General features: G+C 36.3%; 1 protein-coding gene across 4 annotated transcripts in view; it reads left to right on the top strand.

Moving 5' to 3' along the window:
- The window catches only part of MIGA1 (mitoguardin 1), a 90362-nt gene extending 78069 nt beyond the window's left edge, over positions 1-12293 (top strand). For all 4 annotated transcript variants that reach the window (XM_057500349.1, XM_057500348.1, XM_057500350.1 and 1 more), the window contains 7 exons: positions 195-267; positions 929-1015; positions 2124-2222; positions 4196-4330; positions 5563-5616; positions 8104-8220; positions 10653-12293. In XM_057500349.1, the coding sequence (XP_057356332.1) occupies positions 195-267; positions 929-1015; positions 2124-2222; positions 4196-4330; positions 5563-5616; positions 8104-8220; positions 10653-10871 (784 nt within the window). In that variant the 3' untranslated portion in view covers positions 10872-12293. The remainder of the gene's footprint in view (positions 1-194; positions 268-928; positions 1016-2123; positions 2223-4195; positions 4331-5562; positions 5617-8103; positions 8221-10652) is intronic.
- Positions 12294-13738: the final 1445 nt, after the last annotated feature.

Genomic DNA, 13738 nt, shown 5'->3' on the forward strand with positions numbered 1-13738 from the left:
TATATTTATTTAGAATGTTTATGAGAATAGGGATAAGTATGTTTTCAGGCTCAAAATGTTTAATGTGTTTTGTCACTATTGAAAAGACGTGTGTTATATTAAGTTCCTGAGGTTAAGCCTTGTTTGAGTCCAAATTTGTAGTAGGCTTGATCATGAATACAGTTTAACAGTTGCCTTCCCTGTTTATTACATAGAACTGAAATGTTGGAGTGCCTAGGAGACAGTGATTTTCTTGCCAAACTTCACTGTATTCGACAGGCTTTTCAGGTATTTTTTTTTTTTTTAACATTAAGTGACTACACCCAGCCACTTATCCCCATCCTCATGCTATAGAATCCAGCTACATATGAACAGGACAGCTCTTTGCTCTTTATTCTTATTCCCAATGATTAATATAAAGTCTACTAAGTTCATTTTTCCTGCCTGCTCTTTCTCTTCATTTGCCATTGTCCTCTGCCATGGCTTCCGAGGTCTACCACACTCTGTCAAAGCAGGATATTTTAATGCTGGAGATGTGTACAAATGGCTGCTTCGAGCAGATATCATCTTTCTTGTTGTCAGTATGTTCTAGATTGCTTTTTATTTAAAAATCAATTGTAAAATCACTGATTTCCTAAAATGAAATTAGGTCATTCAACAAAAAATTATCTGTATTTGCCTGTGTTTTAAGGCTATGAAACATTTGTTTTGGAATGGAACATAATTTAAATTCAGATTTATCTTTTAATCTTTTTTTAGTTATAGGTTTCATAAGCTCTATTTATTTTAATATATTAGGACTTTCTCTGTGGTCTGGCTGCTGAAATAATGCCACAAATAATGCATTGGCTATATTAGAGTTATTTATGTACAGATGTGCTGTAAAGTTAAATGTCCATTGAAATTGATTATTCTTTTTTCTTTGTTTGAGGATGGGTTTTTCTTTCAGGTACTACTTTCAGAAACAGCCAACAGGATATTCCTCGCTGAGAGTGGAAGGAAAATTTTATCAGCATTAATTGTGAAAGCACGAAAGGTAAACTTGTTTTGTTGACAAGTTATTTATTATTACTGTTTCCATTGGACTGAAGATTAAAATACATAATTTTTTTAATAGTAGAAAAATATTTTATAGGTAGTTGCAAAGGTTCACATATTAAAAATAAATAACCCAAAGAGCATTAATTTCTTCTTGGGTTGATTTACTTTCAGTGTATAAAGTCCATACTGTTTCAATCAAGTTGTTTTAAACAAATTATTTCCAATTTACCATGGAGCTTGTGAAAGTCATGGTGAGAATCATCATCACATCTGCTACTATGGCTACCACTAATATTTCTAATACCTTTTCTCTTACCTCCCTCAATACTGTTTTAGGAAGTAGTATAAAATAAATCTCAGAAATCTGGAAATATAAATTGAGCTGCCTCTTACTCTTACACATTATCATGGGACTGAATTGAGGCAGAAGCAATGGTAAGAACTTCATTAAGACTAAAGAACCACTTTCCTTTATGCAAGGTATATCCAGAGGGTGAGAAAAAAAACAGAAGAGGCCTTCTTGAGCCATTTGAGCACCTGATTTTCAGATCTAGTCCCTTTGAACCTCAATACCCTCACTTGTATAATAGAATTAAATTTATGGTGTCCTATTTCAGAGGGTCCTTAGGATGACTGAATAAGTGATAAATGGGAAAGCAAATTTTTAAAAAACTGCAAGAAAGATTAATGAAGGTGGTATTAACTACTTACAGTTGCAAATTTAAACCTCATGTTACTTGGATAAACCCAGTGATTTGAACTAGAGTTCCTCTTAAAGGGGTAGAATACATCAAAGCATCCATAGTATTTGCAATAACCAAGTTTTTATCTTAAGGACTGACCTAAATAGAAATATATATTTGACTAGTAAGCAGCTTGCTCATGACATTTTATTAATGTTCTTAGTCTTGGCTTCTGCAGAATGTTGAAACAATAAAACACTAAGCCAAATGATTATAGTATACCTTGAAAATGTATTTTAATTCAGTTGAATGTTGGAATGAAGGTCTAGCAAACTTGCTTCAAGAGTGACTCATTTACTTTGTTGGCTTGAGTCTTGTTATAAAGTTGAGTTTAGACATAAAGCTTGTTTTCTTCTGCAGAATCCAAAGAAGTTTGAAGACGTTTTTGATGAAATGATCTATTTTTTAGAGCAGACTGATCACTGGGATAGTACTGAAATGGAACTTGCCGCTAGAGGAGTAAGTTAAAATTTTATATAATACTTAGTTACTTACACATAATATTTACATAATTTGAGGCCACTATTTACTTGTCCTTGATAAAAGGGTAAAACCAATTGTGTGGTTGTGGTTCTGACAGTCCTAAACAATAGCAGCCACAGTCTTTATTAATTGGGGCAACAATTGAAAGAAATTTTTCTTTAAAAAATCCCTTCCTTTGTCCCTTCTTCCATCCTTCTTTTTTCCCATGCATCCTTCCTGCCTGCCTTCCTTCCAAAAGTTAATGAGTAGCCCTAGCAGGGCAGTGCTGGTGGCCTGTGTAAGGATGGTTTTGGATGAGACAGTGGGCAGCTCAGTGGGCCCAAGGGATTGGCAACATTCGTAGGATCTAACAAATAAATACACTGAGACTAATTGGAGCCAGGTTTCCCACTGTCAGAGAAGGGAGTTATAAAAAGCCAGGATTAGAACTGGAATTATCAGTCTGAATTCATAGCTTATAAGATACATATAGAAATAAATATAAAGGTTTGCATATACATAAACATACATATACTTCCTAGCTCTTTTCACTGAGAGTCTAGGAGCAGCAGCACTACAAAGGAAATTACTCCTGGAACATGGATCTTGGCTTCTAAGTACCACTCTCCACTAAAAGGAACTAGCAACGCCTTGGGGAAATGGCTTATTTTAGCACTGGGACAGAGAAAGTACATGATGAGCCTGGAACATTTTGTTGTAACAGAAGCTTACAGAATGAATAACTTTTCAAGAGGCTGATGGGCTTTCTAGGCAGAGAAGACAGTAGATGCAAAGACATAGAGGTATAAGCTTTCCTTCTTCAATATTTCCTCACTAGGGTAAGGGATTGGCATCCATTCATTTGGACTGACCAGAAACCTGGCACTCACTCTTTACACCTCCTGGTCCTTGCCTGCTTTATCATGTTCATCTTTAAGTTTTGTCAGTTTTAACTCCTAAATATCAATTTCTTCAACTTTCGCTATTCCTGCAAGCCCCACTGTAGTCGTCTCTCTGCACTACTTCAGTCTTGGCGTCCCCTGATTCCCTGCCTACTCCTCCCTTCCCTATTTTTACTCTCTCCCCTCCATTCCACTCTCCATATTGCTGCCAAATGGTCTTTAGAAAAGGCAACTCTGATCATCCATCTCCTCCCATCACTACCCTTCCAAAATACTGTGAGGGTAAAATCCAGAATCATTAGCATGGGCCATAAACTGGACAGGAGCTGGCCCTTTGTTCTTGTCTCTAGTACTTGGCCCTGTGTGATCTGCTTTGGAGAGCTATAGCACATTTGTAGCGGTTTTCTTTGACTCGCTGCCACCAAGTTCTTTCTTACCTTAAAGTCTTTGACAAGTATTTCCTCTACCTGGGGTGCCTCACTTCCTGAAGAAAGCCCTCTCTGACATCCAGTCTAGATTAGAATCTCCTTCATCAGCTTTCATAGTACCATGAACTTTTTCATTTACTGGTTTATCACAGTTTGTGATTGTGTATTTGTGGGATTATTTGTTGCTATCTGTTTTTCCCCACTAAACTCTAAGCATCTAGTTTTCTTACTGTAGAAGTTTGAGTCCCTGCTATAGCATATATGACAACACAATATGCATGAATGAATGAAGAGCAAGAGGCTCTTGACCAGGAGTGGGAAGGCAGGGGGATATACCAGTAACTGAATGACAAAGCAGAATGAGCACAATAAAAGCATGAACACAGAGCCCCTAGAATAGAGTGGAGAGAGGGCATACAGGCCTGATGGCATCCAGGAAAGAATAGCTATCATGTAAATTATAATTTCTGGTGGTGAGTTGTTTTCATATTTGTCTTTCCATTTCCTCTTCTTTTGTCAGAGATTTAATCTGATTCAATTAGAATATCCTGCTGTTATAAAGTATGAATCTCTGGTTCAGACTTTACTTTTTCAGCTCTGTGTAATAATAATTTATGTTTTAACTTTCAATTTAATGCAGGTGAAAAATCTAAATTTTTATGATGTTGTTCTGGATTTTATATTAATGGATTCTTTTGAAGATTTAGAAAACCCACCCACATCCATACAGAATGTAGTAAATAACCGCTGGCTAAACTCCTCCTTCAAAGAAACTGTAAGTGGTGGATTACTTTTCTCAAACATTTCAGTTTGATGAAAAATCATCAGAGCTGGGAAGATAAATAACATTTACATATATACCTGCCTGTAGGATGACTAGTGTGGGAACTGAGCTCATCTTTGATATTAGGACCAGATGTGTGTAATACATAACATTTTCCAGCAAAATTCCCCTTTTGACTCTGTCTCTACCTTGAACTGGAGGACTCAGTATTTCTTCAGATCTCCAAAAACTCAGGCTTTAGTTTAGGCCTAACAAAAAGTTGTTTGTGATTGAAATGGCTCTATGACTGCACTGAAACACAGCAATTGCAATAATAAGATAATATGTATTTTTAGAGAAAAGGAGATTCATGTTCCCAAGTATTATAAAAAATTAGGAGAGAAAAAAACAGGCATGTGTAAAAATAAAACAGGTTTAAACTATATTCTCAGCTTTGAATGTTTTCATTGTTTTTTTGGCTGGACTTTAAATGTGTACCCAGAAGTAGGAGAGAGAGGCATTCATGGTGAAGTTTAAATGCCTTTTTAAAAATGTTCCAGTTGGCCTTTTCACAGTTCCTTTGAAATTCCTGATACTAAATTTTAAAGCATTTTTAATAAGTCTCTGTTTCCTTCGCAGTGTGTTTAAACCATAAAAGGTACATATTCTCTGTTTCTATAACTGATTTGGTGAAGTGGCCTTGATCAGAGTTGGGTCACACCAGAGTAGGGTCAGATTTTCTCAGAATCCACTTGGGTGTCTTGGTTCCTATCATTATTGTTGTATTTGTTAGTTTTTTTATTTGAAAAAAACTGTTAGCTCTGCCCACAACTACTTCTAGCAGTATTATTCTTAAAGAAAAGAAATACTACTTTATCTTCATGGTTATGCATAAAAAATTTATTGCATATGTGCATCTGTGTACACATTCCTAGTTTTCCTATAGGAAAATAATTTAAGAACTCTAAGAGTTGAATTATAATTGCCGAGTTTATTGATACCAGAGTTCAGCCTTTCTCCTTTGGTGGTTTTGTATTTAATTGTTAAATTTGTGAAAACAAAACACCTGTTCATTAGTATTTATAAACAATTGAAGAAATCTGGACTAGTTCTTGGTCATAGTTAATGTTCTGAACATTTTAGACCCATACACTTTGAATTTCTCACAAAATTCACTCTTTTCTAAATGGAAAGTTTAGATAGTTATAAATTTAAATCTTGCTTTTTCTCCTCTGCATGTTTAGGCAGTGACTTCAAGTTGTTGGTCAGTGCTGAAACAGAAAAGGCAACAGATGAAGGTAAAATTCCTTAGGCCTTGGACTTCTTTGTTACGTAATTTAAGGCTTCTGTCAGAGAAGTTTCTGAGTCAGTTCCCATGTGGGGATGGCAGCTCATAGGAGCTGTCCCTCAAGCTAGATGAGTGACTTAATGACATTGGGTCAGCATCGCCTTTCTTGAATTCCTTCTCCCTCTTCCTTAACAAATTCTGTGTAATTCAGTAACAAGTAGTGAGGTATGCGTGGGGTCTCTACTAAATGGGAGAGGGTTTAGGGTTGGAAACAGCTCTGATAGAGGTTGTGATTTTTTGTTTCCTCTTTCACTTAATGATATTTTAAGATTTAAAGTAGTTGTTTAATATAGTAGATCCCACTTCATGTAATCCAATTGAGAAATAATGATTTGATTCTAATAGCTGTTTTATCAACTGAGAGCCCTTACCAAAAAAGTCTCAAAATTTATATCCTTTCTCCATGTTCCCCAGCCTCCAACTCTTCTCACCCCCTGCACACTGTTCTCACCCTCCCGTGGTACAGGGCATGGACTCTGGAGTGAGACTGCCTCATTTTAGATGCCACTCAGTAGCCATGACCTCTGGCAAGTTGCTTGACCTCTTTATGTCTTAGTTTCCTCATCTCCAAAAACGAACATAGTATCTACCTCATGGGGTTTTTTGAGGCTTAAATAAAGTGTTTAGAACAGTGTTTGGCACAGTGAATTATGCAAATGTTATTTTATTGTATTGTATTGTATTTTACTATTTTCCTACTGACTTGAAGCATTTTATCATATCTACATTTCTCACTCTGGTCTTCTAACTTGGAGATAGTGTTGCCAAATGCATTGTTTCCAAAGCATAGTCCTCAGAGCATCTTCAGAAGGTGCTTGCTGAAAATATTCTGGAGACCATGTATTTGAGTAATTCTTGTTTAAAATGATTCCAGACACCATATGTATTAAACAAGCTCCCCAGGTGATTATTATAAACTCTAATGTTTGAGAAGGAACAGACTTGAAGACTTGGCTTTGATTCTCCACACTAACTGGTATGATCAAGAGCAAGTTACTGTCAGCTGACCTTCTCTTTTTCTATTTGTAAAATGGAGTTAATGCCTGCCTCATAAGGCTGCTCTAAAAATGAAATGAAATAACATCAACAAGTTTAATTTAAACATAAAGTTAAGAGTAAATATAAAAAAAGTTTAGTGATAGTTTCTGTAATAATAATAATGATAATAATGTTTATTTAACTTTCTTATCTCTTAAGAGAAATCTTGTGCCTTAAACTATCTTTCTGTATCCACAGATACCTGTGGGTCTCACCCCTTGGGGGACTAGTTCCTGTACCTGCAATGACGTAGCTCTATCCTCTACACTTAAATAAATCTCACCTACTGTTGAGTTCAGCTAACATTTTTCTGTGGTGAAGCTTATTTCTTCTACTTCAGCCCATACTAACTTCTTACCTGTCCAAATTCATAATACAGTTAGAGTCTGTATGGGATTTAGAATTTTAATAATATACAGAACATCTAGACTAGAAGAATAACCTCAGCACAACCCTGATAACTTCTTGGCCTTTGCTAGTGAGCTATGTGTGATTTAGGACAGGTACTTATAGCCATGTCACCTTTTACATGTTAAAATGATGTTAATATGACCTATTTTTTCAGGACAGTTTTATCAGATAGAATTGAGCACATCATCTGACATCATCTGGAATATACTGGGTACTCATTAAATAGCAACTGCTGCTGTAATGCATATTTTTTAAATGTAGGTTTAGAAGATGTCTTGGAGACTATAAAATAGAAAATAATCTGTCCAAGAGACAGAATCTTAAGACAAAGTGAGCTGTGGTTAATGCTTTCTGATAAATCCCACAGGGTAGTATTTAACAAGGGAAATTCAGAAGGTTATTAATAAACTTAGAGAGTTTCCTAAATCACAACTGTATGTATTACTATTTCATAAGAAGAGGCAATTACACAGTTAAATACTTCAATAATACCTGATTCCTTAACTAAAAGGTAGGATTCTAGTAAGCATATTTTTGTGCTTAATCATTTAAAAATCATTTTAGTCTTTTTCAGATAAACTAAATGATTGAATAGAACTTTTTAATAGCTGAAACTGTGGTAGTCTCATTAACCCTAAATATTGTACTGCTAAGGAACACCATAGTGTTCTTGTTATTGCCTGATTATAACACTGATATGATTGTTTTTTTAATGAAGTATTTTTATGAGGTGAAAATGCCTTTAAGAAATAATGTTTCAGTCATTTGAAACTATTGGCAAGGATATGAAATCTGCTTAAAACATTTGGTGACTCTAAAAGTTACTTGTAAGTCTGTTTGTTAACTTTCTTATCAGTCTGGTTCATCATTAACCCTTAGTCTACCCTCAAAAAGAGCTGGTTATGTGGTGGATAGCAATTTCAGTTTCTCTAGCAAAAACAAATTCAAGTGGATAAAAATAACCCGATTCTCTTTTACTTCCCAACAGATGTCTGATGGATTTTTTGCCCACTTTTATGCCATTTGTGAGCACATCAGCCCTGTCCTTGCCTGGGGCTTCTTGGGTCCAAGGAATTCTCTGTATGATTTATGTTGCTTCTTTAAGGTATGTTCAGTCATTGAATGGTTTCTTTTTTCCAAATCAAAAGGTGGATAAGATTTGATTGTTTTCTTTTAGCTTTTGTAAAAGAAAGAATTTATTTAAAGGTGAAGTTTAAAAGTCACCTAACTTCTTTGTTTAAATGCCAGTAGAACAATGTATAGATTTGCCAGTTTATATACTGGAGTAGATTGAACAAGTCTGTAATAGATGGATGTTCTTGTATGGTGTTACAATGTTACCATCAGATTGCTATAGACAGTTTGTTCTTCCTGCCTGGGGACACTTTGGGAATTTATAAAATAAATAATATCTGTCTTATTTTACATGTGGCAATTTAAAAATGTGGTTCAAGGTAAAATGAATGGTAAAATCCCAGTAGTGAGAAATAACATGGGAGTTTAAGTTGTATGCCAATATCAGTAATTTAAATTTGGCAAAATACAAGTTATAGCTCATTGTAGTTTTCTGCCTGGCATAATGCCAAGGAAGAAGTGTTGCTATTTAATAGTCTTGAATTTAGGCTGACTTTCAAGGAGCAAATGAAAGTAAACATAACAAATGTGAATTAGAAAGTTTTTGATGCTTGAAAGTTTGGGTGTTTCACTATACCCCCATTAAAAACAATTAGATTATTATGTTTATGTGCTATTAATATAGCATTTATGTACATGTTTAGGAAATGTTCATTTTACTGTCATTCAAAACTCATTAATTTTTTACTAGTTTACTTGACCTCTGAAATGTAAGGTATGTGTTTAGTGGGAAAATTTGGACTGGGAGTTAACTCTGTCTTTAATGAACAGTCCACCAAATTGTGCTTTGTCCTCCTTTTCTTATCTGCAAAATGGAGAGGCCCAGGTTGATTGCTAACAACGTTTCCAGATATAAAATCCAGTGAATCTGTGAGGTCTTGCCTTCTTAGGACTTCTTAACATTTGGTTTTTATATGATAGAAATTACATATTCCTGTTTTTTGCACTTTGGAATTACTTTTTTTTTCCCATCATAGCATTACAGCATGAGACTTAATACTTAGGGGTATACAGTTGAACCGTAAACAACATGGGGACTAGAAGTGCTCATGCCCTGTGCAATTAAAAGTCTACCTATAACTTTTGACGCAACAAAAAGTTAACTACTAATAGCTTATTGTTGCTCAGAATCCTTACTGTTAACTTAATCCATTAACACATATTTTGTTAATATGTATTATGTATTATATGCAGTATTCTTTTTTTTATGAAGGTATTATTGATATACACAGTTATAATGGTTTCACATGAAAAAACAATGTGGTTACTACATTCACCCATATTATTTTGCTCCCCCGCATGCCCCATTGCAGTCACTGCCTATCAGTATAGAAAGATGCCACAGACTCACTATTTGCCTTCTCTGTGCTCCACTCTCCTCCCCATGATCCCCCACACCATGTGTGCCAATCATAATACCCCTGAATCCCCTTCACCCTCCCTCTCCACCTGCCCTCCCACCCCCCTCCCCTTTGGTAACCACTAGTCCCTTCTTGGAGTCTGTGAGTCTGCTGCTGTTTTGTTCCTTTTGTTTTGCTTTGTTGTTATACTCCACAAATGAAGGAAATCATTTAGTACTTGTCTTTCTTCACCTGGCTTATTTCACTGAGCATAATATCTTCCAGCTCCATCCATGTTGTTGCAAATGGTAGGATTTGTTTCTTTTATATATGGTAGAATTTGTATTCTTATAATAAAGTAAGCTAGAGGAAAGAAAATGTTTTTTCAGATTGTCACCAATCTACACAAACATTTTCCAGTACATTTGTTGAGAATCATGTGCACTTAAGTGGACCTGCACTGTTCAAACCTATGTTGTTCAAGGGTCAACTGTACAACTTATTCAAGATGAGAGTTTCAGCATAAGCATTAACTTACTGAAATGAAATACCCTTCACAATCTTCTGCTGATATGACACCTGAAATTACTTTTATTTTTCATGTATCTTAAAGTTCTTTTTATGTACAGATAAATATACATTTAAAACTATAAGTATTAGAAATAGTTTACTCTTTTAAAAGTCTGAAAGTAGCACCAGGGCTCAGAAGTAACATTGGAAACTTCAGTTATTGGGAAAGGACTAATAATAGGCCCTTACATTTATTTACCATACTTTGGGGTTTACAGGCATTTCCCACAGATTATTTTGATCATTACATCAGCCCTTGAGTAGTAAAAAAAGACAAGTAGTAGTATTCCTTACTTTACAGAAAAAGAAAAGGAGACCCAAGAAAGGTTTAATCACTTGTTCAAGGACCCCTTTCCAATGAGATAAGAAACTAGCTCTGTAACTCAGGGGTTCTGATTCCTAATTCAGTGCTTATTACAACATTAGTAACTGTTTAGATTTAAAGTAATTTTGGTCTAATGAGTGCCCATTTTTTTGTGTGTTCATTTTCCAGAATCAAGTTCTTTTCTTTCTTAAAGACATTTTTGATTTTGAGAAGGTACGCTATTCCAGTATAGACACTTTGGCAGAAGACCTTATGCAGTTACTCATTCGCCGCACTGAGCTTTTAATGGCCTATCTTGGAGCTGATGCACTGAGGCATACTAGTAGTTGTGTAAGTAGTCATGGCCATGTGATGTCCAGCAGCCTATTGGAAGCCAAAGTACAGTAGAGACCATAAAAATACAATTTGAGTGTGCTATGAAATATTTAAGGTAACTATTGATTTTGTGACACATCAAGAATTGGTGGATATGGACTCAGGGAGGAAAAAAAAATCCGGTAAAGAATGAGTTTACTGTATTACACAGAAGTTCTGTCATTGAATCCCTCTGTAGTATCCAAAGCAGCTTTTTATATTGTTTAGGTAATAACTTAAGTTGTGAAATGTTGTATATTTCACAGAAATATTGCTTGAATTAAAGCCAGTACTTGGGAGTTAGTTGATTTTCTTGTCTTGACGCTGTCTGTAATGTCCAGAATCATTCTCAAAGCTCTGTTTTTATGCTTTGCATTTGAAAATATACATTTTAGCCAACACCTTTGTGGCCCGTACATGCAAGAGTATATAACTCCTAGTGCCAACAAACTTAACTTTGCCTGAGAATGTATTTTTAATATTAAAATTATTCATTGTTTAATCAAGTTTAGGCAGTAGTGGTGTTTAATATGTACTGCTTACATTATTGCTTGTGCATTTGCTTATGTACTTGAATCAAAGAAACTGTAATGGCTGAGTATCATTATTAAGCATTTAAATGAATTGACACTGAGAAGTGTTTACTGTTGGTCCTATAAGTTACAATAGAGAGACTGAATGAATTAAAAAAAATATTTTCATGGATTAGAGCATTCTTTCCTTGAATGAATACTGATTAAAAAGATGACATTACTGTGACAGCCAATTAAAATTTTTCCAGTTTAGTCTTGAGTTTCTCTCTCAATAAGTTAAGTTATTAATCTTGGTTAGCAAACATTTCTCCTCCAAAACTGGCTCTTAGTCATTCCCACAGAGAACTTAGCACACTGGGAATTTGTCATATTATGCCCATATTTTAAAAATATTCATACTTTGAGTCTTAGATTTTAAGGAAGGTTTCCCCCCCCCCCGAATATAGAACAAAATATTTTTTAATGGTATGGAAGTATATTTCATGTCTTTTATATGAACAAATGGGTTGCTTGTTCATATGAATAAGGTTCTTCAGAGTATTTTAGATACTTTCAAAGTTGCATTAATTTTTTTTCTAAGTCATATACCACTTATGGAGTGGCCGACTCAGTATATCAGTGGATTGGATTTGTTGATTTTGTTCCTAAGGTGGACTTTATTCATTTTATAGTGAGTTACCCAGAAAGATCTAAAATACATTTTTAAAAGTGCATTTTTAGATTAAAGTGCCTAATTTCTGATTAATGAATAGAAAATTAAAAAGTAGGGAGAACATAATCCTTTATGGTTTTAAATTTATGTATGTGCCACATTCATGTAATACCAGCTATAAAATAGGGGATTCAGAATTTATGCTGTCTGCATGTACTGTTTCATAATGTGTAGATTACTTGCATTAAACAATATGAAATTATGCTTCAATATTTTATGAGTATATAGCTCCTTGACTTTTTTTACATAATTCTTAATTTAACAATTGGCTATTCATAATTCTTATTGTTCGACGTGACACACGCTTCAGTGTAAGCCTGAAGTTCAATCTCTGCCTTGCCCTCACTTCAGAGCCTGACCATAAATGTATCCAAAACCCTTTCCTCCCAGTACACCTTAACGAACACCTAACCCTAACTGTAGCACAGCTTTGGCACCTGAGCCCTCATGGTTACCTTTGACATTCCACCATGCCTCCCCATAAACCTTAACCTCAATCTCACCCTCGCCGTCACACAGGAGCTAGTTCCTAACTGTAACTGTACACAATCCTGCCGGTACACTTTAACAAACTCCTAACCATAAACTTAGCCCTGGCCCCTTGACCTGACACCTCACCATCCATTTCAATGTCAGCCCGTTGAAAACCTGAAACACAATCTCGTACTCTCCCTCACATCACAGCCAGACCCTAACTCTAACCGAAAACCTCTCCCCCCTGTACACCTTCGCGAATACCTAACCGTAAGCCTAGCCCTGGCTCTTGGACCAGACCCCTACCATCACCATCGACTTCACATATGCCTCTTGGTAACACTGTAGCTCAATCTCGCTGTTGCCCTCACATCACAGCCGGATCCTAAATGTAACCATACCCCTATCCTGCCCATACACCTAGCCAAACACCAAACCTTAACCCTAGCCCAGGCCACTCGACCTGACCACTCACTTTCACCATCGACCACAGCCACGCTTCACTGTAACCCTGAAGTTCATACACGCACTCGGCCTCATGTCAGAGCCAGACCCTAACTCTAACCATAATGGTATCTGCCCCATACACCTTATGGAACACAAACCCTAACCCTGGCCCTGCCCTTGGACCCGATCCCTCACGGTCAACATTATCACCCACACCTCACCGTAAACCTGCAGCTCAATCATGGTGTCGCCCTCACATCAGAGCCATATTCTCAGTGTAACTGTAACCCTATCCTGCCTGTACACATTACCGAACACTAAACCTAACCCAAGCCTAGGGCCCCTCTACCTGACACCTGACCGACATCATTGACGTACCACACTCCTCACCATAAATCTGAACCTGTCTCGCCCTCGTCCTCACATCAGAGTTGGATCCTAACTAACTGCAACACATTCCACCCTGTACACCTTACTGAACACTTAACCTGCACCCTAGCCCTGCCCTTGCACCTTATCCCTAATGGTCAACATCGATGTCCACCACACCTCCCCATAATCCTGAACCTCAATCTTGCTCTCACCCTCAGATCAGCGCTAGTTCCTAACTGTAACCGTAATACTATCCTGACCGTACACCTTATCGAACTCCTAACCCTAAACCTAGCCCTGGACCTTGGACCTCATCCCTCATGGTCACCTGGACATCACCAACACCTCACAGTAACACTGAA

Source organism: Manis pentadactyla, chromosome 4 (assembly GCF_030020395.1).
Source record: "Manis pentadactyla isolate mManPen7 chromosome 4, mManPen7.hap1, whole genome shotgun sequence".
NCBI classification, from domain to species: Eukaryota; Metazoa; Chordata; class Mammalia; order Pholidota; family Manidae; genus Manis; species Manis pentadactyla.